The 27293-nt window shown below is 41.8% G+C and overlaps 1 protein-coding gene across 1 annotated transcript in view; it reads right to left on the bottom strand.

The window, feature by feature from the left end:
• Nucleotides 1–3098: 3098 nt before the first annotated feature.
• The window catches only part of LOC141272135 (uncharacterized), a 45756-nt gene continuing 21561 nt past the window's right edge, over nucleotides 3099–27293 (bottom strand). The window contains exons 6-8 of the mRNA XM_073682494.1: nucleotides 21556–21653; nucleotides 21316–21433; nucleotides 3099–4654 (exon numbers count right to left, since the gene is read on the bottom strand). Coding sequence (XP_073538595.1) covers nucleotides 3108–4654; nucleotides 21316–21433; nucleotides 21556–21653 — 1763 coding nt within the window. The 3' untranslated portion in view covers nucleotides 3099–3107. The remainder of the gene's footprint in view (nucleotides 4655–21315; nucleotides 21434–21555; nucleotides 21654–27293) is intronic.

Genomic DNA, 27293 nt, shown 5'->3' with positions numbered 1-27293 from the left:
TCATCTTGTAGTAATGTGCCCATCCTGGTCCTCATCTTGTAGTAATGTGCCCATCCTGGTCCTCCTCTTGTAGTAATGGCCCATGCTGGTCTCTATCTTGTAGAACTGTCACGGGTGTGTCAGAGGTGACAGACAGTCACCCTGCAGTGGTTTGCAGGAGATCTCCACATTTGGCATTGCAGACAGGTGCCTAGATAGGTGGCTGTGTTTAGGACCCAGCGACTACCTCCCTTTAGTCTGCGTGTATATATACCTGGTGTGTCTAGGTGGGCGTCGCCGGTTATATTCATTTCTACTTGGAACTTGGCTGAAGCAGCATCACGTCCTCTCTGGAGTCTTGAGGCCGTGTGCCCTGTTGGAGTTTCTTCTAAAGCTAAGTTATTATTTCTCTGTGTTGTCTTCCCCTTTTGTCTTTAGAGTGCTAGCGGAGGTTGACTAGTGCTCATCTCCTTCCACCCCCAGCTTTAGCCTTATGCCAGGGATCGTAGGGTGAGGCACGTGATCGGCGACAGCTGCGGAGGCTGTATAGGGACGTTAGGGGTAGACAGGGTGACGCTAGTTGAGATTAGGAGGCCACCTCTTCCCCCTTTCCCTTAGTGTCTGGGCTCCCTTTCCCTTCTGTGTTACATGCACACCTGGCGTGACTCCCTGTGTTGCACGCACACCTGGCGTGACAAGAACATTCAACTGAAAAGAATCACTCACTTCGATGGCAGTCACGACTAGGCCGCAATCATTACGGGGGGCTCTGGTGCCTGAGGGCCGCATTAAGCAGTCTTAGGGGCTGCGTGTTTGAGACCCCTGGTCTTGCGTTACATTCAATACTGGCTGCAGAGAAGATTCCTATAATATAGTGAATATTACCAGAAAACATTTACCTATGTTATACACTGACAAGGATCCAGCAACAAGAAACGCAACTGACACGTGGATGACAAACACCAAAGGTTTCATTGAATGTGGGAGAAATAAATGTGGTTTGTGCAAGTCTGTGCACAAAGCAAAAATGTCTGCATCTACTAACCATAATAAACCCTATAATATCCGACATCTCATTAGTTGTAGCTCCACACGTCATTGACACCATACAATGTGAAGCTTGTCTGCTGCAATATGTGGGGGGCACGGTCAGACCCTTACGTCACCGCATTGGGGGACACGTTAGGGACGTTCTTGGCCCCACAACACGTAATACATCTCCAGCATCACAACATCTCATACAACACAATAGGGATTAATCACTTTACAGTTGTGGGTATTGAATATGTCACCAGACCAGCTAAGGGGGAGATTGGTATAAAAAGTACACCCCAGAGAAGCCTTGTGGATTCTGGAATTGGACCCCAGATTCCCCAGTGATATGAAGCTTCATTCAGACCTTGTATCCATTTACTGAATTGTGTTTTTTCCTCTATTATAGTAATTATACATAATATACACATTATAGATGCAGACACTTCATTCTTCTATTGCATGGATGCTTTTTGTTGTGGACATATGATCATCCATAGGGGTAATGTAGACATACTTGCACATGTCCATTTGGGGCTGGGGGTCTCCGCTGTGCATTAGACCCTATGATGTGTATAAGAAGCCGGTTACTGGTGATTTATTATGTCATGAAGAAGAACTGAACACAAATACCAGGTAGAAACGCAGAGATGTTTTGCTCCTATCTGTTTTTTTAATGTTTCTATGATTTTAATTTGGATTTTTCAATAAAAGTTTTTGTTTTTATTCACACTGGAAAACAAGTGCTGGATTATCAGTAACTTTCTAAGTCCCGTCCATTCCTTCTTCCTCCGAGCACTTCCCATGGATCTCACCAAGCACCGAGAGATGAGCTGAAAGCAGACACATTTTTCTATAGAGGAATGGCAGACATGGGTGTTGTCTACATAGAAAGCCTCTCCTGAATCCCATGGACAAAAAAGCCGACCTACAATCTGCCAGGACACAAGCGGAAACATATGAAGATTCCTGGGACTTTATACTCTGGAGTGATGAGACCAAGATAAATGGTGGATAAATGAGGAATACAATGAGAAATGCATTGTGTCTACAGTGAGACCTGGTGGTGGCCGTGTCCTTATGTGGGGCTGCTTGAGCGCTGCTGGTGTCGGGGAGCTACAGGTCATTGATGGTATCATGAATTCACAGATGTTCTGCTCTATAGTGGAAAAGAAGATGCTGCCATCACTCCGTGCCCTTGGTAGATCGGCACTTTCCAACACGACTGATCCAAAACACACATGTAAACCCACGGTTGCACGGTAAAGAACAGGATGAAAGTAATTCAGTGGCCAAGTGGCTCAGGATCTGAACCCAACCAAACACCTATGGGGAATTCTGAACAGACAAATTGTCATTAGTGATGAGCATGCATGCTCGTTACTCGAGATTTACGAGCATGCTCAGGTGCTTTCCGAGCATCTTCGGCGTGGTCGGGTGTTATGTTTGAGTCACTCCATGCACATGATTTGCAACTGTTTGACAGCTTTAATACATGTGAGGAGTGACTGTTTCTTAGGCATTCCTCACATGTATTAAAGCTGTCAAACAGTCGCAAATCATGAACACAGCAGTGATTCAAACATAACACCCGAGCACGCTGAAGATACTCGGCGAGCACCTGAGCATGCTCTCCAAAAGGGTTAACAGGACATGCTCCCTCATCACTAGTTGTCAACACTCTATATCCAGAATCCAGGCTCTAAGAGAGCTTGTTCTTGAAGAAGGGAATAAAGATAGATGATGCATTATATCACTAACTTGTTCATTCCAGGCCTTCAAGATTTGGTGCTGTCTTTAAAAATCATGGAGGCCATACAAATTACTAGATATAGTAGCTTTTGATGTGGGTGTACTCATTTTTTGCATTAACTAATTTGAGTTAAACTGAAAATTTTGCAATGATAGTTATATTAATAACCTTACTTTCATGTTTTGATTACAAAAAAATGTTCTATGAAACTCAGTGTTGGCAAAATGTTAGAAATATTTCTTGTGTTCAGTGAAATATTAATTAAAATCTTACTCATCAAAGGGGGTGTACTCATTTATGCTGAACAGTGTTTATTAAACTTTATAAAACACAGTGAACATAATTACACTTTCTTTCCCATATGACTTGTCTCATGTTTTGCAAGGTATGATTTATGTATAAAAGATTTCCCACATTCTGAACATGAATACGGCTTCTCTCCTGTGTGAATTCTCTGATGTGTATTGAGATTCCCTTTCTTTGTGAAGCATTTCCCACATTCTGAACATGAATACGGCTTCTCTCCTGTGTGAATTCTCTGATGTGTATTAAGACTCCCTTTATCTGAGAAGGACTTCTCACATAGTGAACATGAAAATGGCTTCTCTCCTGTGTGAATTCTCTGATGTGTACTAAGATTCCCTTTCTTTGTGAAGGACTTCCCACATTCTGAACATGAATACGGCTTTTCTCCTGTGTGAGTTCTCTGATGTGTAACAAGTTGTGATTTCTCTGTAAAGCACCTTCCACATTGTAAACATGAATACGGCTTCTCTCCTGTGTGAATTCTTTGATGTTCAACAAGATTTGATTTATATATAAAAGATTTCCCACATTCTGAACATGAAAATGGCTTTTCCTTTGTGTGAATTCTCTCATGTGCAGAAAGATTTGATTTATTTATATAAGATTTCCCACATTCTGAACATGAAAATGGCTTTTCGCCTGTATGAATTCTCTCATGTGTAGCACGGTGTGATTTACTTAAAAAAGATTTCCCACATTCTGAGCATGAATACGGCTTTTCTCCTGTATGAATTCTCTCATGTGTAGCAAGGAGTGATTTATATATAAAAGATTTCCCACATTCTGAACATGGATATGGCTTCTCTCCTGTATGACTTTTCTCATGTTTCCTAAGACTTGATTTATTTGTAAAGCATTTCTCACAGAATGAACATGAATACGGCTTCTCTCCTGTGTGAATTCTTCTTTGATGTCTAACAAGCTCTGAATTATCTCTAAAACATTTCCCACATTCTGAACATGAATACGGCTTTTCTTCTGTGTGAATTCTCTGATGTGTATTAAGACTCCCTTTATCTGTGAAGCATTTCTCACATAGTGAACATGAAAATGGCTTCTCTCCTGTGTGAATTCTCTGATGTCTAATAAGATTCCCTTTTTCTGTAAAGTATTTCCCACATTTTGAACATGGATATGGTTTATCTCCTGTGTGAATTTTCTGATGTCTAATAAGACTTCCTTTATCTGTAAAGGACTTCTCACATTCTGAACATGAAAATGGAATTTCCCTTGTGTGAATTCTTAGATGTGTAATAAGATTCCCTTTAACTGTAAAGCATTTCCCACATTCTGAACAGGAGTATGGCTTTTCTCCTTTGTGCTTTTTTTGTGTTAAAAAATCTAAACTTCTAGTAAATTGCTTGTCACACTGAAATCTTGTATCCACTGTGTCACCTGGAATAGTGGTAACAATGTGAGATTGCTCAGGAGAGGGTTCCTCATGATCAGGAGGATTATAAGAAAGTGAAGTGCTGTGAAGTCCAGGAGGTGCAGGAAGGGTGATGAGGTTTTCTCCATTAGAGTGCTCCCTGATATCTTCTTTTTTACAATTTAGTGATAAACCGTTATTCTCACAAGTATTTCCTGTAAGGATGAAAGATAGATTGGACTCACTGAAATGCATGCTAAAACATAACTTTTATTCAAACTTTTTTTTAAAATAACCCCTATGACATACAACATGACGCACTCATGTGTTTCAATTCCTAGAGTGACAGAATTGACAAGAGACAACAAAAAACAAAACCACAAACTACCCACAAATCTACTCTAGATTAAAATACGCTGTCTCGTCGCTCCGATTAGGGCAACTCATCAGGAGACACACACTAAAGAATTGGAGACAACCTAGTTAAAAACAAAATATATATAAAATATACTGTATATAGTGGATTCCAATCCTCTCATATGTCGGTTTCTCAAGTATAACAGACCTAGAATCTCCACTCTAGAATGGGGAGAACACTATGCTTTTAATTAGCTATATTAACCCATTAACGACCACCGTAGTGCATTTTTATGGTGGAAGTTAAGGGTGCCTATGAGGAATAAGAGAATAGCACCACCTGTCTGTGACAGCTGACACCCTGCAGTTTCGGCCCCGGCCAGTTTCGATGCTGATCGGGGCCGATTAACTCCTTAAATGCCGCTGTCAATTGTGACAATGCTATTTAATTGGTGAAAAAAGGGGTCGGAAGACCCCCTTATTAACTATCGGACCCCCGCAATGAGAATTGCAGGTCCCGATGGTTACCATGGTACCATGAGATCATGTGAACAAAAAAAAAAAAAATACCAACCCAAGGAACAAATCGGTCTTATCACTTTTACTGCATGGTGAACGGTGCAAAAAATAAAAACAATAACTGAATTCCTGTTTTTTTTTGTTCATTCTGTGTCTGAAAAATCTGAATAAAAAGCAATCAAAAATTACTATGTGCCCCAAGATGGTACCAAAAAAATCTGCAACTCGTCCCGCAAAGAATTAGCCATCATACAGCTCTGCTCACCAAAAAATAAAAAAGTTACAGCTCAGAGAATATGGCGACGAAAAAAACCTACTTTTTATATATATGAAATATATAAAAAGCATTTTTACTGTGTGTCAGCAGCAAAACCTAAAAAAAATACCATATCAATATGGTATCGCTGTAATCGCAATGACCCGAAGAATAAATCCGACTCAGTTACCGCACGGTGAGCGGTGCAAAAATAAAAATAAATATTCTAGAACTGCTGTCTATATGTTCATTCTGCCTCACATTTATCCTGCGTTCTCCGCTGAGCGCTTACGTCGGGGTTTCCATGTAAATTCCCCAAAACCGCAATTCAGACAAACCCCAGAAGGAGACGGAGACACTCACTTATGAAGTCAGTGGAGTCCCTTTAGACTGGTCTGTGTTCCGGCTGCGTCCCATCATTTTAGCCATTTTTTAGCGCATAAGTGTGGGTGACCACAGATCTGTGTTCACCTAAAAAGATGGAGACCACTGGATCAGACGTCAAACTGACTCTAATGTGTCTCCATCTGCCTCATTATGGTGGGTGGTTCCATCGGGGTTTCGTCTGAATCACATTTTTGTGGGATTTACATGGCAACTCCGACGTAAGTGTTCAGTGTAGCCTGGCGATCCAGTCTTATTCTGGAAGCAATCAAAAATTATGTAGTTCAAAATGTTATCAATAAAACCCCTAATTTATCCCACACAAAACCAGCCCCCTCTCAGGTCCGTCATCTGTCACTGCAACTATAGGGGGTCCCACATTACTGGAAGAATAAAGACTCTGGAAAAGCGACAGCTCCCGTCCCCTTAAATAAAATCCAGTGAATTCTGCGCTCCCAAATCCAAATGCCCCCCTCCTTCTGAGCCCCACTGTGCCAAACCGAAGTAAGCAGTCACATGTTTGGCATTATTGTAGTGGGGAGAGTACTTAATTTACGGAGTGCATGTCACCAGGAGAAATGTATGGGGGCGCTACAGTATATGGGGGCACAATGTGTGGGCACTAAACTTGCATATCTGCAATTCTCCAGAATAAAGCCTGGCGTGGATGTTACATAATAGTCACTGCAGCAGTAGATGAATTCATTGAGATGTGTAATTTCTATAATGGGGTCACTTTTGGGGTTCTGGCACCTTTGGGGCTCCGCAAATGTCGTCCATAAACTATTCTACCAACGTCTATGCACCAAAAGCCAAATAGCGCTCCTTCCTTCTCAGCCCTGACGTGTGGCCTAACAGTAATTTCTGATGACATATGAGGCATTATCAAGTTCTGGAGAAAGTGCATAAAAATTATGGGGGTTCGTTTTCTATTATCCATTGTAAAAATTACAAATTTGGAGCTAAAACTACATTTTCGTGAAAAAATGAAAATTTTCAATATGATGACCTAATGTTATCAAATTCAGTGTAGTACCTGTGGGTTCAAAATGCTCACTATACCCCTGGATAAAATCCTTGAGTGGTGTAGTTTCCAAAATCGGGTAACTTGTCAGTTTTCCACTGTTTAGGCATATCAGGGGCTCTCCAAACGCAACAGGACGCCAGCAGACCATTCCATCAAAGTCTGTGTTCCAAACGTCACTCCTTCATTTACAAGCCCTGCCGTGCGCCCAAACAATGGCTTTCCCCCACATACTCAGGAGCAATTGCACAACAAATTTTGGGGTCCATTTTCTCCAGTTATCCTGGAATGGGGTTAAAAGTAGATTTTTGTGGGGAAAATGAGAGATTTTTTATTAGGGCGTTGAAGGTTCCTTGGGAAGGCAGCCCCCTCCATACTGGGGGTCCCAACAGGGGGCGGAGGCCCAAAATGGGGTGGGCATCCATGGTCCAAAGGGGCAGGGGAGGTAATGCCAAAAGGTCCCTGCTAGCGATATTATATGCTGGAAATGCCACGGCCCAGGCCATATAGCAGCCCGTTGTGCCCTGACCACCAAGCAAATGGACTGCAGCCTGGAATGCCACTGTTCAAACTATGCGTATCCGGCCTGCAGTGTGAACTGTCCACCCAGCGAGGGGCCACAAGCTTGTCCCGTAAAGGTAAATAGTTGGCAAGTAACTGGATTGCTAGACTCAGGGAGCCTGTGACCCTTGTGAGGGCCACATTTCTCTCCACCTGATCCCAGGGAAGAAGGTTGGCGTCCGGTGCATTCATGGTGATGCTAAAGACTACCCCTTGGACAGAGTGGACACTGAAACTGCCCATGGTACGGAGTGCCACGAGGTCGGCGTCGTCCAGGACTTATTGCACCCTATTATTATATGCTGGGAATTTTGTTTGTTTTGGGGATCTGTGGGGGAAGGGTTCAGAGCTCGATGGTTGGATACGAAACCGGTTGGCCCTAAAGAGGTATCAACACACCCAGAGTCGGACGGGTTTCCTTTCTGTCTCCTTGTGGGGGATAAGGAGGTAGTGTTCCCTGAAACTGACATTCCTGAGTTAGGTGTGACCAGCGAAAATTTTAGGTCCACCCAACATAGGGACCGGACTCTGAGGGAAGCATTTAACAATGTCACAGTCATAAATGGTATTGCGCAGGAGCCAGGGGCTGAAACGAGATTTCCCTATTTTATGCTGAGTGGGGAGTTATTGTACCGGGTTACAAAAGTGAGGAGGAGCTTGTGGAACAGTTATTAGTACCAGGGCCTTATAGACGAAGGTGTCACGGGTGTGTAAGATGTAACAGACAGTCGCTCTGGATCTGGCTGCAGAAGGTCACTGCGTTTGACATTGCAGACGCCTTCTTAATTTTTTACCTAGCGGCAAACTACCTCCTCTGATTGACACACCCTGGTCTGGGTGTTTACCTGGTCTGGGTGTTTATAAACTCTCAGTCTGCTTCAGGGAGTAGTCGGTGATATTCTCATTTTCCCTTATGAAGGCATGGAGCAATAGCAGTCGGGTAGCTTCCTCTCTAGTGCCCTTGGAGGACGTTTGGTGTTATCTCTCTGGTGTCTACTCAAGCTAAGTTTTCCCCCCTTTGTTTGCCTCCCTTGTTGTCTTTAGTTTATAGTGGGACTGACCAGTGTTCACCCCCCTATTTGGGCCTAGCTCTAGGAATATACAGGGATTATGTTTCCTGTTCCGCGATAGGTGCGGAACCTATATAGGGACGGTAGGACAAGTAGGGTGATGTTAGATCTGCCTAGGGGTCTCCACTCCCCCTTTCCCTAGTGCTTGGGCTACCCTCCCCTCATCCCTTGCACTTAGTCTTTCCCACACCATGCATCAGGGCTGTGGAGTCGGAGTCGGTGTCCATTTTGGTGGAGTCGGAATCGGTATAAAATGGACTGACTCCAACTCCTATAATATATAATAAATTAGGTACAGTAGTTCAATGCAGTTTGTGGGGAAAATTTTTTTCATAAGAATTTGGGAAAGTTATGAAATGTCCTATAAATGTCTGTTCTATTCCTGATCTAAGGGTCTAGACTTTTAGTTGAATCTGTACTACAGTAAATGTATAATTTAAATATGAGCCATGTATGAGGGAGTCAGAGTCGGTGTCATGGAAATTGAGGAGTCGGAGTTGGAGTCGGAGGTTTGGCTTTCCAACTCCACAGCCCTTCCGTGCGTGACAGAAGGGTGTTGGACATGGCCCATTTACATGTCTTGGGTGGCCATCTGGGGGTGTAAAAAACTCGGAAACGGATCATGCAGAGGTTCTATTGGCCTGGATGTCACCGGGAAAGTATTGCAGGTCCTGTCCTACTTGCCAGTTAACCGCCCCACCTCTCACTTTTGAAGTCCCCTTATGCCATTGCCGATCATTGAAGTGCCGTTTGAGAGAATTGCCATGGACTTGGTCGGTCCCCTGGTTAAATTTGCTTGTGGGCATCAATATATATTAGTCATCTTGGAGTATGCCACATGCTATCCAGAAGCGATTCCCCTGAGAAACTTTTCGGCAAAGGAGTATAGCTCGTGAATTGGTCCACGTTTTTTCCCGGACAGGATTACCAAGGGAGATGCTGACCAACCAAGGAACACCCTTTATGAGGAAGGTGATGATGGAATTGTGTAAGACCCTGCAAATCATCCAACTAAAGACATCAGCATACTATCCTCAGACAGATGGCCTTGTGGAAAGGTTCAATAAAACTCTGAAGAGTATGTTGAGGAAGGCCATAGAAAAGGATGGCAGAGACTGGAGCTGTCGCCTACCATATTTGTTGTTCTCTATCCGAGAGGTTCCACAGGCCTCTACTAAGTTCTCGTCATTTGAACTTTTGTATGGCCAGCATCCGTGGGGGTCTCCTTGATATAGCAAAGGAAAACTGGGAAGCCGAAGTCACGCCCCACAGGAGCGTCGCTGAGCACGTCACACGCACAGATGTAGGAGAGGATTGCGAAGGTAATGCCCATCGTAAAAGGACATCTCCTCCAGGCATAAGAGGCTCAAGCTAGGGTCTACAACCAATCAGCCAGAGTGAGGCAGTTCAATCCTGGAGACCAAGTCCTCATAATTATTCCTACTGTGGAAAGCAAATTCTTGGTCAAGTGGCAAGGGCCGTATGAGGTGGTGGAAAAGCTTGGTGAAGTGAATTACAATATTCATCAACCGGGAAGCCGTAAATCCTACCAGATCTACCACTCTCATCAAGCATTGGCAATAGAGAGAGCCTGTTGAAACTCCATGTTTGCTGATCAAGCCAGAAGCCGAGGTTGGAAGAGTGGCAATAGCGGAGACGCTGTCAAAGGCTTAAAAACAGCAATGTCGGGGATTGCTACAGAAGAACATGGACCTGTTCTCAGAACTATATACCAAAACAGTTCCTCCTTTTACTATATTAATAAAATCATCTGAAGTAGTCATATAATAGTTAATTATATATAGTATTTTATTTAACACAGCAAGCAAAACCAATTAAAAATGTACTGCCCCTAAAAAATCCCAATTAAAACCAATAGGCAGTGTGGTCTACAAACAATCTTATGACATACAGGTAAGTATATATACCATTATATAGGTGTACATTATTGTATACAGTTCAAATTGCCATATCATAAATACACATAATAAATAGGTTTCTAAGACCAGTTGGGCACCGGCTTAGACAGTATATAGTTAATCACAAGAATACAGACCATATGTCATAGTGATAGCCCCACACTGCCCAGCACCCCTACGAGCGTTTTGCATGTTTTCTTCCTCGGGGGGTACTGAGGAAGCAAATTTTACCTAAGAACAACACATCTGGACCCTCACCTAATCAAATTGATTCAACAGCTCCTTAATTTTGTGTTGAGACATCATTTATTTTTATTTAAGGATAGGATATACCTACAGGAAAGAGGAACCGCAATGGGGGCGTATTGTGCGCCCTCTTATGCGTGCCTCTTTCTTGGGTATTGGGAGCATAATATCATAATATCCAGCAGAAGAAAACGGTGCGGTCCAGATGTGGGTAAGATTAATTGATGATCTGTTTATCATATGGCAGGGGGACAGTGAACTTGTTGAAATTTTTTTTTCAAGAACTAAATGTTAATCCGTACAACATTCGGTTGACCAGTGTCTCAAGCCCTGAGGAGATTGACTTTTTGGATCTAAAAATTAGGAAGGAGGAATAATCTCCACTGATATTTATAGGAAAAGTACGGCTGTTAATGCCATCTTAAATGCCAAATCATCTCATCTCCCACAAGTTATTAGATCAATACCTACTGGTCAGTTCCTCCGGGTCTCGACGCATATGCTCAACCGATGTTTTGTTTGATTTGAAGATGCTCGTCATTATAGGGGTGATGTTATCCAGAATGGCTACCAGAGAGAAAAATTGACGACTAGGGATGAACTCCTAAAACCTAGGGATAAAAAGCAGGATCAGAGGGTGAGACTTATTACCCCCTACTACGCTCAGTGGAGGGAGATGCATGATATTATAAACAGATATTGGCCCATTCTCCGCTCTGATCCTGTTCTAAACCGGGTTATTTCGTCAAAACCTTCCATGACACCAAAAAGATCTGAAACACTAACAGATATTTTGGTAAGAAGTCACTATATCCCCCCCCCCTGACACCACAAAGTCCACTTCCTGGTACCATAGCTCAAAGACGCGGGTGCTTTTCATGTGGATCACGTGGTGTTTGTCCCCAAATTGATAGAGCAAAGGAATTTTGTTTTGATTCATCAAAAAGCAAGATATTTAAGATCTTTTAAATTTATCAATTGCAGATCGACCGAGATAATTTACTGGGCAACTTGCCCGTGCGAACTAATTTACGTGGGGCTGTCATCACGTGAATTCCGGGTAAGAATACTCGAACATATTAAAGATATCAAAAAAATGCAGCAAAATGTGATAAACCTGAAGAACTAGCTACTTTAAAAAATGTTCCAAAACATTTTAGGGAACACCGTAACTGTAATTGGAGATTATTGCGCTTTAGAGGTATTGATAAGGTTAACCCTGGAGCAAGAGGGGTTAATTTAAAAAGAATACTGGAACAAAAAGGAAATAAAAAATGCATTATTACTTTGGACACGGTAAAATCTAAAAGGATTAAACGACATGATTACCTTTGCTCCTTTCCTTACGTAACTCACGACACTGATGCTGGGGGGATTTAATATTAATGGGGGTCTATCTGATTTGAATGACTGAAAATATCTCTTATTGGTTTTGATGCAATCTGATATATGTGGTAGCGTCGGGGATATGAGAGGTATTGATATTTACGGAAAAAAATTGGATCAGTCGTCCATATGACTGTTAGCTGTATGTAGATGTAAATGGCCGATAAACATGGTTGGATAACCGGAAGTGGTTAATAAACAAATGAAAGGTATATATCTGATATGGTGACACTGTGTTATTACTAATTTTACTGTTTATTTCAACTATAGTCTGGACAATATATTCAATGTCGGCAATACAGGAAAAATCCACAAGAGGGAAACCTACTAAAAGAAAATGAAATAAAAGACTAATGCTGCAATACTGGGATTGATTGTTTAATTAATGAGCGTCGTAATTTCTATAATGGTATTCATATTTATATGCATTTTTCAGCTCTATTATGGTTATGGGTATGACATGCCCATTGCCCATTAACATCATGGCGTCCCGATGCTCTTTGTGGGCGCGCGCGCGCGCTGTGCCGCCGAGTCTCTCCCTCTGTGCCCGGCGTCCAATCGGATGTTCTGATGCGCACGCATGCGCGGTCGGGCTTCCGGGACGCCGGCCGCAGGGGGCGATGCAAGGTGGACAGCGTGGATGCGCCGATATACACATACAGCATGCGGAATGGATAAAAACTTTCCATTTTCTCTCTGAACCCATTAGGGACGTAAGTAATCAGTGATGATTATATTAATGAAACATGATGATAGGTTCTACCTTATGCCCAACCCTCCAGTACTAGTATATGTATTCAGCCTGCACACTGCCTCAGTACCCCCCGAGGAAGCAAACACGCAAAACGCGCGTAGGGGTACTGGTGTAGGGCTATCACTATGGCATATGGTCTGTATTCTTGTGATTAACTATATACGGTCTAAGCCAGTGCCCAACTGGTCTTAGAAACCTATTTATTATGTGTATTTATGATATGGCAATTTGAACTGTATACAATAATGTACACCTATATAATGGTATATATACTTACCTGTATGTCATAAGATTGTTTATAGACCACACTGCCTATTGGTTTTAATTGGCATTTTTTAGGGGCAGTACATTTTTAATTGGTTTTGCTTGCTGTGTTAAATAAAATACTATAAATAATTAACTATTATATGACTACTTCAGATGATTTTATTAATATAGTAAAAGGAGGAACTGTTTTGGTATATGATTGAATTGGGATACTCCTTATGTACAGCTAATGGATCTATATATCCTTTTTGTGCTAATTAATTCTGTTCTCAGAACTGCCTGGATGTACAAAGGTTATAGAACATGCGGTTTTGACGGAGCCACATGTGCGGGTGAACTTGAAACCCTATCGAATTCCCGAGGCCCAACAAAAGCTGATCTCCAAGGAAGTGAGTTGTATGTTGAAATTTGGAGCCCGATTGTCCTGGTTCCAAAACCCGATGACGAATAGAGATTCTGAAACGATTATAAAAAGTTGAATTTAGTCTCTAAATTCGACGCATATCCAATGCCGCGTGTCGATGATCTGATCGAGAGACTTGGGCCGGCAAGGTACATAACCACCTTGGATTTAACGAAAGGATATTGGCAAATCTCCATGTCACAGGGAGCCAAGGACTGCTTTTTTTTTACGCCCGACAGGTGCTTCCAATATGTCTGGATGCCATTTGGACTGAAGGGAGCTCCGGCCACCTTCCATAGGGCCATGGACTGGATCCTCATACCGCATAAGAAGTACACCATGGCATACCTGGACGATATTGTAATCTTCAGCCCGGACTGTGGAAGTCATCTAGAGAAGGTCCAGGTGGTGTTTGATGTGCTTAAGAAGGCGGGGTTTACGATAAATCAAAAAAAAAAAGTGCCATGGGGAAAGAAGAGGCCAAATACCTGGGATATGTAGTGAGTAGAGGTGAGATCAAACCCCAAATCAGTTAAGTGGATGCAATCCAAAACTGGCCAAGACCACTCTCAAAGAAGCAGGTTAGGGCCTTTCTAGGAATCGTGGGATACTACAGGAGATTCATCCCAAACTTTGCTATGATGGCCACACCCCTGACGGACCTCCTTGAAGGGACAAAATCAGTTATGGCCAAATGGACTGTGGAGGTAGAGATGGCCTTTCAAGAACTGAAAATGGCTCTGTGTAAGCAACCAGTCCTGCTTGCCCAAGTGTTCAAGAGGGAATTTGTACTCCAGAAGTCGGTTTAGGAGCAGTTCTTTCTCAAGAAATACATAGGGAGGAGCACCCTGTTCTCTACCTGAGTAGGAAGCTATCTGCATGTGAAAAGAATTATTCCATTGTAGAAAAGGAATGCTTGGCCATAAAGAGGGCGCGGGACACATTATGTTTAAATTAGTATCAGACCATGCCCCACTCAGGTGGATGAGAGAGAAAAGGGGAAAAATGCTAGGGTCACCAGCTGGTTTTTATCCCTACAGCTTCCATCTGGAACATAGAGCTGGGAAGCTACATGGTAATGCCGATGCCCTCTCGAGAATCTCCTGTCTAGTAGAAGGTGCCAAGCCCCATGGCATTAGGCAGAGGGGGGAGGTATGTAAGGCAGCTTCCGGACATATAATTGACGGAAGGTATGTGTCACAGAGATGGTTCTCATCTGTGATGTAATCCTGGAGTGTTGCTTTAGTGCACATAGCACTAAGAGGATTGTTTGGTGCATCCGGGCCCAGGTTTTACGGGCAGCCTGAGAGACAGGCGAGTCTGGCTGCTCACATGCCTCACCTCTGTGTGTGGTTAAGAGGTTAAAATGGAGTCCTTAGTTTGACACATGGTCTGTGTGTGTGGAGGGAAAAGGCCTCCTGTGTAATATCCAGACTGAGCCAGTGTACTGGATGCTACCCATCCCAACTGTGTGGCCACAGGACTGGCTAACCAGAGACTTTGTCTAAAGAACTGTTTTCTTTGTTTTGCCTGCACTGAAGGCTGTTTGTTTTCCCTTTTGCTTGTGGATGGTTTATGGCGCAATAAACCGACTTGAACATTTAAACGGAAACGCTTCCGGTTTTGCCTCCCGATGCACCCAAGTGAGTAGAAACCCCACAATATATAGTGGATTCCAATCCTCTCATATGTTGGTTTCTCAAGTATAACAGACATAGAATTTCCACTCTAGAATGGGGAGTAAAGTACAAACACTACGCTTTTAATTAGCTATATTAAGCCTAAGTGGTGTTCCTCAATTTCATTCAAAGGGGAAGTAGCACTTTATATAGCAGCATCTTACTGACGTGCAACAATTGGAGCTGATCTCATAGACAATAAATCTCTGTGCTTATCTTTATGCAACAAAGATACAGTCTAGATACTGAGTATAACTCAATGTACCGAGCAACTGTTAAATATTGCTGTAATACTTAACCTCCTCTAATAAGGTCAATATTACTTATTGGACCCTAGTCCTTAAATTGCAGCTTCACCCTTGCTGCCTAATGCTCTCAGCCTCCTATTGCAGAGGTCACTATTACTCTTTATCCATTAATCCATATATTGCACATTTGCCCCAGCGGCTTCATGCTCTAATGCGACCTGCTGGGGCTCCTCCTCGCCGGACCACCACCACATCAGTGATTCACTCTGCCTAGATATAAGTGTTTCTCACTAAATCAGAATATCAAAGAGTTAATTTATTTCAGTTCTTAAATAAAAAGTGAAGCTCCTATATTATATAGAGTCATTACACACAGAGGGATCTATTATATAGAGTCATTACACACAGAGGGATCTATTATATAGAGTCATTACACACAGAGGGATCTATTATATAGAGTCATTACACACAGAGGGATCTATTATATAGAGTCATTACACACAGAGGGATCTATTATATAGAGTCATTACACACAGAGGGATCTATTATATAGAGTCATTACACACAGAGGGATCTATTATATAGAGTCATTACACACAGAGGGATCTATTATATAGAGTCATTACACACAGAGGGATCTATTATATAGAGTCATTACACACAGAGGGATCTATTATATAGAGTCATTACACACAGAGGGATCTATTATATAGAGTCATTACACACAGAGGGATCTATTATATAGAGTCATTACACACAGAGGGATCTATTATATAGAGTCATTACACACAGAGGGCTCTATTATATAGAGTCATTACACACAGAGGGATCTATTATATAGAGTCATTACACACAGAGGGATCTATTACATAGAGTCATTACACACAGAGGGCTCTATTATATAGAGTCATTACACACAGAGGGATCTATTATATAGAGTCATTACACACAGAGGGATCTATTATATAGAGTCATTACACACAGAGGGATCTATTATATAGAGTCATTACACACGGAGGGATCTATTATATAGAGTCATTACACACGGAGGGGTCTATTATATAGAGTCATTACACACAGAGGGGTCTATTATATAGTCATTACACACAGAGGGATCTATTATATAGAGTCATTACACACAGAGGGATCTATTATATAGAGTCATTACACACAGAGGGAATTATTATATAGAGTCATTACACGCAGAGGGATCTATTATAAAGAGTCATTACACGCAGACGGATCTATTATATAGAGTCATTACACGCAGAGCGATCTATTATATAGAGTCATTACACGCAGAGCGATCTATTATATAGAGTCATTACACGCAGAGGGATCTATTATATAGAGTCATTACACGCAGAGGGATCTATTTCACGTGTTTATTTCTGTTAATGTTGATGATTATGGCTTACAGCCAATGAAAACACAAAAGTCATTATCTCAGTAAATTAGAATACTTTATAACAACAGCTTGAAAAATTATTTTAAAATCCGAAATATTGTCCTACTGAAATGTATGTTCAGTAAATGCCTCAATACTTGGTCGGGGCTCCTTTTGCATCAATTACTGCATCAATGCGGCAATGTGGCATGGAGGCGATCAGCCTGTGGCTGCTGAGGGGTTATGGAATCCCAGGTGGCTTTGATAGCAGCCTTCAGCTCGTCTGCATTGTTGGCTCTGGGGTCTCTCATCTTCCTCTTGACAATACCCTATAGATTCTATAGAATAGATTCTCTATGGGGTTAAGGTCAGGCGAGTTTGCTGCCAATCAAGCACAGTGATACTGTTGTGTAAACCAGGTATTGGTACTTTTGGCCGTGTGGACAGGGGCCAAGTCCTGCTGGAGAATGACATTTCCATCTCCAAAAAGCTTGTCGGCAGAGGGAAGCATGAAGTGCTGTAAAATGTCCTGGTAGACGGCTGCGCTGACTTTGGTCTTGATAAAACACAGTGGACCTCCACCAGCAGATGACATGGCTCCCCAAACCATCACTGATTGTGGAGACTTCACACTAGACCTCCAGCAGCTTGGATTGTGGCCTCTCCACTCTTCCTCCAGACTCTGGGACCTTGATTTCCAAATGAAATGCAAAATTTACTTTCATCTGAAAACATTTCCTTGGACAACTGAGCAGCAGTCCAGGTCTTTTTCTCCTTGGCCCAGGTAAGACGCTTCTGGCGTTGTCTATTGGTCATGAGTGGCCTGACACAAGGAATGTGACACTTGTAGCCGATGTCCTGGATAAGTCTGTGTGTGGTGGCTCTTGAAGCAATGACTCCAGCAGCAGTCCACTCCTTGTGAATTTCCCCCTAATTTTTGAATGGCCTTTTATTAACAATCCTTTCCAGGCTGCGGTTATCCCGGTTGCTTGTGCACCTTTTTCTACCACACTTTTTCTTTCCACTCAACTTTCCATTAATCTTCTTGGATACAGCGCTCTGTGAACAGCCAGCTTCTTTAGCAATGACCTCTTGTGGCTTACCCTCCTTGTGGAGTGTGTCAATGACTGCCTTCTGGACATCTGTCAAGTCAGCAGTCTTCCCCATGATTGTGGAACCTACTGAAACAGACTAAGGAACCTTTTTAAACACGTAGGAAGCCTTTGCAGGTGTTTTTTGTTAATTATTCTAATTTACTGAGATAATGACTTTTGTGTTTTCATTGGCTGTAAGCCAGAATCATCAACATACACAGAAATAAACACGTGAAATAGATCCCTCTCCCTCTGTGTGTAATGACTCTATATAATAGATCCCTCTGTGTGTAATGACTCTATATAATAGATCCCTCTGTGTGTAATGACTCTATATAATATGAGTTTCACTTTTTGTGTTGAAGAACTGAAATAAATTAACTTTTTGATCATATTCTAAGTTAATGAGAAGCACCTGTAGAAAGTATTAATCAGCCTCTGAGCCCCCCGATCACCCCCCTATTACACAGAGCAGCAGGACACTAATGGATTTAGCATCTGAATAGATTCGATGGGAATTTTTCTACAACACGAGAGATTTCTCAATGTATTTTCTGGATCTCACAATGAAGACCCTCGTCAGTGAAAGTACCGGTGATAAGGGGGACAACTACATGCCATCACATTAACGCAATGACGGGTAAAGTGAATGACACTTATAATCTGGTGACATTGGCACAAGTCAGGGGTGGCAGAGATTAGACAGCAAATAGACAGTTCTTAAAGGGAACCTGTCACCAGCATTTACCCCTTAATGTACCACCAGTGCCATTTCACTCTCTCGTTCTTCCCATCATGCTCTTAGTGTAGAAAAGTGTCCACGCAATTAACAATGGAGTTTTAATCTTTCATTAATGTATGTAAATGAGACTGACGAGTGACACAGGCGGCCGTACATCCGGGAGCCGTCGAGCTCCGGCCGCCGCCATCATGTCCTCAGTATGGCTAAAGGCATGATGGGAAATATCAGAACACAGTAATAGCACTGAAGGCACATTAACCCCTTAAGGATCGAGCCTCATTGTACAATTGTGACCGGCGTCCCTTTATGTGGTGATAACTCTGGAGCGGCCGCACATCCCAGCGATTCGGAGACTGTGGCTTCCTGGCACATTGCTCTTCATGTCACTGGTAAATTTCGGTCGTTATTATTTGCATTTATTTATGAAAATATCAAAAAAAAAGTAACAAAAAAATTGAGTATTTCGCAGTTTTCAAACGTTGAATTTTTATGTCCTTAAACCGGATAGTTTTACCACCAAACAGTCAATAAATAACATTTCCGCTATATCTACTTTATATCAGCATCATTTCTAAAACACTTTCTTGTTAGGAAGTTATAAGGGTTAAAATTTTATCAGCAATTTCTCATTTTTACAACAAAATTTTACCAAACTAATATTTTTTTAGGGACCACATCACATTTGAAGAGACTTTGAGGGGCCTATGTGACATAAAATACCCCAAGTGACACCATTCAATAAAACTGCACCCCTCAAAGTGCTCAAAACCACATTCAATAAGTTTATTAACCCTTCAGGTGCTTCACAGGAATTAAAGCAATGTGGAAAGAAAAAAAAATGAAAATTTTACTTTTCCCACAAAAATGTTGCTTTAGCCCCAAATTTAGCATTTTCACAAGGATAACAGGAGAAAATGGACCATACCATTTGTTGTGCACTCTCTCCTGAGTAGCCGATACCCTATATGTGGGGGAGAACTACTGTTTGGGCGCACGGCAGGGCTCAGGAGGGAAGGAGCGCCATTTGACTTTTGAAGTGCAACATCAGCTGAAATTGATAGCAGAGGCCATGTTGTGTTTGCAGAGCCCCTGATGTGCCTAAACAGTGGAAACCCCCCACACAAGTGACGCCATTTTTAAAACTACACCCCCTGATGAAATTTATCTAAAGGTATGGTGAGTATTTTGAAACCACAGGTGCTTCACAAAGTTTCAAAACATTGGACTGTAAAAATCAAAAATGACGTTTATTCCCCCAAAAAAAGGTTGTTTTAGCTCCAAATTTTCTATTTTCACAAAGAAATCATCTAGGGGTGCAGTGATCATATTGACTCCATATGTATTTTACAAAGTATTATACCACTGAAGTAAAGAAAAAATATACATTTTTACCACTAAAATGTTGTTTTAGCCCCAGATTTTACATTTTCACAAAGGTAAATGGGTAAAGATGACCACATAATTTGTTACACAATTTCTGCTGAACGGGGCAATACCCCATATGTGTCTGTACTGTACTGCTTAGCCATACGGTGAGACTCGGGAGGGAAAGAGCAATATTTGACTCTTGGAGAACAAATTTGTATAGAATAGTTTACGGTCTCCATATACAAAGCCCCTAAGTGGCAGAAGAGCAGAATCCCCCCTCAACTGACCCCATTTTTGGAAATAACCCCCCTCTGGGAATTTATCTACAGGTGTAGTGATGAATTTGACTCCATGGGTGTTTTGCAGAAACAATCAGCAATGGATGTTGCCAAGTTAAAATGCAAATCTGCCATTATAGTGCCCGGTACATTGCAGTACCTTTACATTGTAGCGCCAATACATCATGCCCAGCTCGTGCTTCACACACCCTAAAAATTAAGTGGGCTCTCCTCGCTACAGTAATGACAAACATGTGGATGCTAACTGCGGTCTAGACACACTGTGGGGCCCAGGAGGAGGGGGGGGGGGGTATTTGGATTTGGGAACGCAGATTTTGCTGGATTTCTTTTAGTGGGAACCATGTCACTTTTCCAGAGCTTTTGTTCTACCAGTAATGTGGACACCCCCTATACTTCTGTTTACAGATGATGAACCCGAGTAGGGACTTGTTTTTTGTGGGTTGAGTAGAAGCTTTTATTGGTGGCATTTTGGGGTACAGAACATTTTGGATCACATTTATCCTGTGCTCTACGCTGAGCACTTACATCGGGGTTTCCATCTAAATCTACAAAATACGTGATTCAGATGACACCCGAGAAGAATCCATTCATTATAATGAGGCAGCAGAGTTACTCTGGACACCGTCAGGCCTCTGTGCACCGATGTCCTTCTTTTGAGAAGTGCACAAAGCTGTGGCGGTCCGTGCTTTTATGCACGCTTAAAAAGACGGACACTGCCGGATCACAGGTCAGTCTGCGTCCACAATGTCTCCATCTGCCTCATTATAGGGAATCTTCCCCCGGGGTTTCTGTCTGAATCACAAGCTCAGTCATTTATATGGCAGCACGGGACTTGTGTAAGAACAATATGGAAGTAAAGGATGGAAGGAATATTAATGGCAGTCATTATTATACACTGGACATTATTACACACCTGTGGAAACATCTACCGGAATCTCCTCCTTCACGTCACTCACACACGGCTGATCCCCCCTCGTTATCGCTTCTTCTTCTGTCTCGTCCTTCACTTTATTCTTAGTCGGATCTTCCTCCTGATATATCAGATGTAACAATCAGCACAATACAAGAAACCACCAAAATCTGTGACATCAATGACCTCAATCAGAAATATCCCCCCATATACAGATCCGGTACAGGGCTCAGCACCGTCTACCTGATGACTCTCCGGGATGTTGTGATTCTCCTGTGGACAGTCCTGGGGATACAGAGGACGGGGACATCTCTCTGGTGGATTTCTTTCCATGAGTCCATCTGTAGGAAACACACAGTGACAGAATACAGTGACATGTAAGAGTTTGGGCACCCCTGGTCAAAATTCCTGTTATTGTGAACAGTTAAGTTGAAGATGAAATAATCTCTAAACGGCCTAAAGTTACAGATGACATTTCCTTTCAATTTTAGGCAAAACAAGTATATATTTTAATCTTTTACATTTTAAAAATTTCAAAAAGGAAAATGGGCCGATGCAAAAGTTTGTGCCCCCTGCATGGTTAGTACTTACTAGCGCCCCCCTTTGCAATTATCAGATTTTGTAAACGCTTTTTGTAGCCAGACAAGAGGCTTTCAGTTCTTGTGTGAGGAATTTTCATCCTTTCTTCCTTGGAAAATTCTTCCATTTCTGTGAGATTCCTGGGGCGTCTTGCATCCTCTGTTATTTTGAGGTCTAGCCACAGATTTTCAATGATATTCAGATCAGGGGATTGTGAGGGCCATTGTAAAAGCTTCAGCTTGCGCCTTTTGAGTTCGTCTATTGTGGATTTTGACGTGTGTTTAGGATCATTATCCATTTGTAGAAGCCATCCTCTTTTCACTTTCACCTTTCTTATACAACCCCTGGCAAAAATTATGGAATCACCGGGCTCGGAGGATGTTCATTCAGTTGTTTAATGTTGTTGAAAAAAAGCAGATCACAGACATGGCACAAAACTAAAGTCATTTCAAATGGAACTTTAGGGCTTTAAGAAACACTAAAAGAAATCAAGATTAAAAATGTGGTACTCAGTAAGGGTAATTTTTTACTGACCAAGCAGAAGGAAAAATGATGGAATCACTCAATTCTTAGGAAAATATTATGGAATCATGAAAAACAAACACACAAAAGAACACTCCAATACATCACTAGTATTTTGTTGAACCACCTCTGGCTTTAATAGCAGCTTGCAGTCTCTGAGGCATGGACTTAATGAGTGACAAACAGTACTCTTCATCAATCTGGCTCCAACTTTCTCTGATTGCTGTTGCCAGATCAGCTTTGCAGGTTGGAGCCTTGTCATGGACCATTTTCTTCAACTTCCACCAAAGATTTTCAATTGGATTAAGATCCGGACTATTTGCAGGCCATGACATTGACCTTATGTGTCTTCTTTCAAGGAATGTTTTCACAGTTTTTGCTCTATGGCAGGATGCATTATCATCTTGAAAAATGATGTCATCATCCCCAAACATCCTTTCAATTGATGGGGTAAGAAAACTGTCCAAAATATCAATGTAAACTTGGGCATTTATTGAAGATGTAATGACAGCCATCTCCCCAGTGCCTTTACCTGACATGCAGCCCCATATCATCAATGACTGTGGAAATTTGCATGTTCTCTTCATGCAGTCATCTTTATAAATCTCATTGGAACGGCACCAAACAAAAGTTCCAGCATCATCACCTTGCCCAAAGCAGATTCGCGATTCATCACTGAATATGACTTTCATCCAGTCATCCACAGTCCACGATTGCTTTTCCTTAGCCCATTGTAACCTTGTTTTTTTCTGTTTAGGTGTTAATGATGGCTTATGTTTAGCTTTTCTGTATGTAAATCCCATTTCCTTTAGGCGGTTTCTTACAGTTCGGTCACAGACATTGACTCCAGTTTCCTCCCATTCGTTCCTCATTTGTTTTGTTGTGCATTTCCTGTTTTGGAGACATATTGCTTTAAGTTTCCGGTCTTGACGCTTTGATGTCTTCCTTGTTCTACCAGTATGTTTGCCGTTAACAACCTTCCCATGTTGTTTGTATTTGGTCCAGATTTTAGACACAGCTGACAGTGAACAACCAACATCTTTTGCAACATTGCGTGATGATTTACCTTCTTTTAAGAGTTTGATAATACTCTCCTTTGTTTCAATTGACATCTCTAGTGTTGGAGCCATGATTCATGTCAGTCCACTTGGTGCAACAGCTCTCCAAGGTGTGATCACTCCATTTTAGATGCAGACTAAAGAGCAGATCTAATTTGATGCAAGTGTTAATTTTGGAAATGAAAATTTACAGGGTGATTCCATAATTTTTTTCCTCAGAAATTAGTGATTCCATAATTTTTTCCCTCTGCTTGGTCTGAAAAAAATTACCCTTACTGAGTACCACATTTTTAATCTTGATTTCTTTTCTTCTTAAAGCCCTAAAGTTGCCATTTGAAATGACTTTAGTTTTGTGCCATGTCTGTGATCTACTTTCCTTCAATAACATTAAACAACTGAATGAACATCCTCCGAGCCCGGTGATTCCATAATTTTTGCCAGGGGTTGTAGATGGTGTTATTTTTGCATCAAGAATTTGTTGAAATTTCATTGAATCCATTCTTCCCTCTACCCGTGAAAGGTTTCCCGTGCCGTTGGTTGCAACACAACCCAAAAGCATTATTGATCCACCACCATGCTTAATGGTTGGAGAGATGTTCTTTCCTGAAATTCTGTGCCCTTTTTTCTCCACACATACTTCTAATCATTGGGGCCAGAGTTCTATTTTAACCGCATTGGTCCACAGGACTTGTTTCCAAAATGAATGCATCAGGCTTGTTTAGATGTACTTTTGCAGACTTCTGACGCTGAATTTCATGGTAAGGTCGCAGGAGAGGTTTTCTTCTGATGACTCTTCCATGAAGGCCATATTTGTACAGGTGTCTCTGAATCGTAGAACAATGCACCACAACTGCAGAGTCTGCTAAATCTTTCTGAAGGTCTTTTGCAGTCAAGCAGGGGTTCTGATTTGCCTCTCTAGCAATCCTACGAGCAGCTTTCAGTGAAATTTTGCTTGGTCTTCCAGACCTTATCTTGACCTCCACTGTTCCTGGTAACTGCCATTGCTTAATTACATTTCAAACTGAGGAAAGGGCAACTTGAAAACGCTTTGCTATCTTCTGATAGCCTTCTCCTGCTTTGCGGCCTCCACCATTTTCAGAGTGCTCGGCAGCTGCTTAGAAGAACCCATACCTGCTGTTTTTGGTACAAGGTTAGAGGAGTCTGGTTTTTATAAAGCTGGGAAATTTGCATCACCTGGTCTTTCCTAACGATGATTGTGAACAAGCTATAAGTTATCTGAGCACACAAATCTCCAAGGGTGCCCAAACTTTGCATCAGCCCATTTTCCTTGATGTAATTTTTAAAATGTAAAAATTGACATATATAATATTATATATACAGTTAGGTCCATATATATTTGGACAGAGACAACATTTTTCTAAGTTTGGTTCTAGACATTACCACAATGAATTTTAAACAAAACAATTCAGATGCAGTTGAAGTTCAGACTTTCAGCTTTCATTTGAGGGTATCCACATTAAAATTGGATGAAGGGTTTAGGAGTTTCAGCTCCTTAACATGTGACACCCTGTTTTTAAAGGGACCAAAAGTAATTGGACAGATTAAATAATTGTAAATAAAATGTTCATTTCTAGTACTTGGTTGAAAACCCTTTGTTGGCAATGACTGCCTGAAGTCTTGAACTCATTGACATCACCAGACGCTGTGTTTCCTCCTTTTTGATGCTCTGCCAGGCCTTCACTGCGGTGGTTTTCAGTTGCTGTTTGTTTGTGGGCCTTTCTGTCTGAAGTTTAGTCTTTAACAAGTGAAATGCATGCTCAATTGGGTTGAGATCAGGTGACTGACTTGGCCATTCAAGAATATTCTACTTCTTTGCTTTAATAAACTCTTGGGTTGCTTTGGCTTTATGTTTTGGGTCATTGTCCATCTGTAGTATGAAACGACGACCAATCAGTTTGGCTGCATTTGGCTGGATCTGAGCACACAGTATGGCTCTGAATACATCAGAATTCATTCGGCTGCTTCTGTCCTGTGTCACATCATCAATAAACACTAGTGACCCAGTGCCACTGGCAGCCATGCATGCCCAAGCCATCACACTGCCTCCGCCGTGTTTTACAGATGATGTGGCATGCTTTGGATCATGAGCTGTACCACGCCTTCGCCACACTTTTCTCTTTCCATCATTTTGGTAGTGGTTGATCTTGGTTTCATCTGTCCAAAGAATGTTCTTCCAGAACTGTTCTGGCTTTTTTAGATGTTTTTTAGCAAAGTCCAGTCTAGCCTTTTTCTTCTTGATGCTTATGAGTGGCTTGCACCGTGCAGTGAACCCTCTGTATTTACTTTCATGCAGTCTTCTCTTTATGGTAGATTTGGATATTGATACGCCTACCTCCTGGAGAGTGTTGTTCACTTGGTTGGCTGTTGTGAAGGGGTTTCTCTTCACCATGGAGATTATTCTGCGATCATCCACCACTGTTGTCTTCCGTGGGCGCCCAGGTCTTTTTGCATTGATGAGTTCACCAGTGCTTTCTTTCTTTCTCAGGATGTACCAAACTGTAGATTTTGCCACTTCTAATATTGTAGCAATTTCTCGGATGGGTTTTTTCTGTTTTTGCAGGTTAATGATGGCTTGTTTCACCTGCATGGAGAGCTCCTTTGACCGCATGTTTACTTCACAGCTAAACCTTCCAAATGCAAGCACCACACCTCAAATCAACTCCAGGATTTTTATCTGCTTAATTGAGAATGACATAACGAAGGGATTGCCCACACCTGTCCATGAAATAGCCTTGGAGTCAATTGTCCAATTACTTTTGGACCCTTTAAAAACAGGGTGGCACATGTTAAGGAGCTGAAACTCCTAAACCCTTCATCCAATTTTAATGTTGATACCCTCAAATGAAAGCTGAAAGTCTGAACTTCAACTGCATCTGAATTGTTTTGTTTAAAATTCATTGTGGTAATGTCTAGAACAAAAATTAGAAAAATGTTGTCTCTGTCCAAATATATATGGACCTAACTGTATATATATTGCCTAAAATACAAAGGAAATGTTTCATCTTTAGGCCTTTTAGAGATCATTTAATCCTGCTTAACTGTTCACAATACACTGTGTGCAGCATTATTAGGCAACTGAGTATTTTGCTCACATGATACTTTTTATACATGTTGTCCTACTCCAAGCTGCATAGGCTTAAGAGCCAACTACCAATTAAGTAAATCTGGTGATGTGCATCTCTGTAATGAGGAGGGGTGTTGACTAATGACATAAACCCCCTATATAAGGTGTGCTTAATTATTAGGCAACTTCCTTTCATTTGACAAAATGGTCAGAAGAGAGATTTGACGGGTTCTGAAAAGTCACAATTGTGAGATGTCTTGCAGAGGGAGGCAGCAGTCTTGAAATTTCCAAACTTTTGAAGCGTGATCACCGAACAATCAAGCGTTTCATGGCAAATAGCCAACAGGGTCGCAAGTAGCGTGTTGGCCAAAAAAGGCGCAAAATAACTGCCCATGAATTGAGGAAAATCAAGCGTGAAGCTGCCAAGATGCCATTCACCACCAGTTTAGCCATATTTCAGAGCTGCAACGTTACTGGAGTATCAAAAAGCAAAAGGAGTGCGATACTCAGGGACATGGCCAAGGTAAGGAAGGCTGAAATACGACCACCTTTGAACAAGAAACATAAGATAAAATGTCAAGAATGGGCCAAGAAATATCTTAAGACTGATTTTTCAAAGGTTTTATGGACTGATGAAATGAGAGTGACTCTTGATGGCCAGATGGATGGGCCAGAGGCTGGATCAGTAAAGGGCAGAGAGCTCCACTCCGACTCAGATGCCAGCAAGGTGGAGGGGG

The sequence above is a fragment of the Phyllobates terribilis genome, unplaced genomic scaffold, assembly GCF_046119375.1.
Source record: "Phyllobates terribilis strain yellow unplaced genomic scaffold, ASM4611937v1 Scaffold_1__5_contigs__length_1240528914, whole genome shotgun sequence".
Classification (NCBI taxonomy): Eukaryota; Metazoa; Chordata; class Amphibia; order Anura; family Dendrobatidae; genus Phyllobates; species Phyllobates terribilis.
Note: the sequence above shows the minus strand (reverse complement) of the source record. Positions and strands in the feature narration are given on the sequence as shown.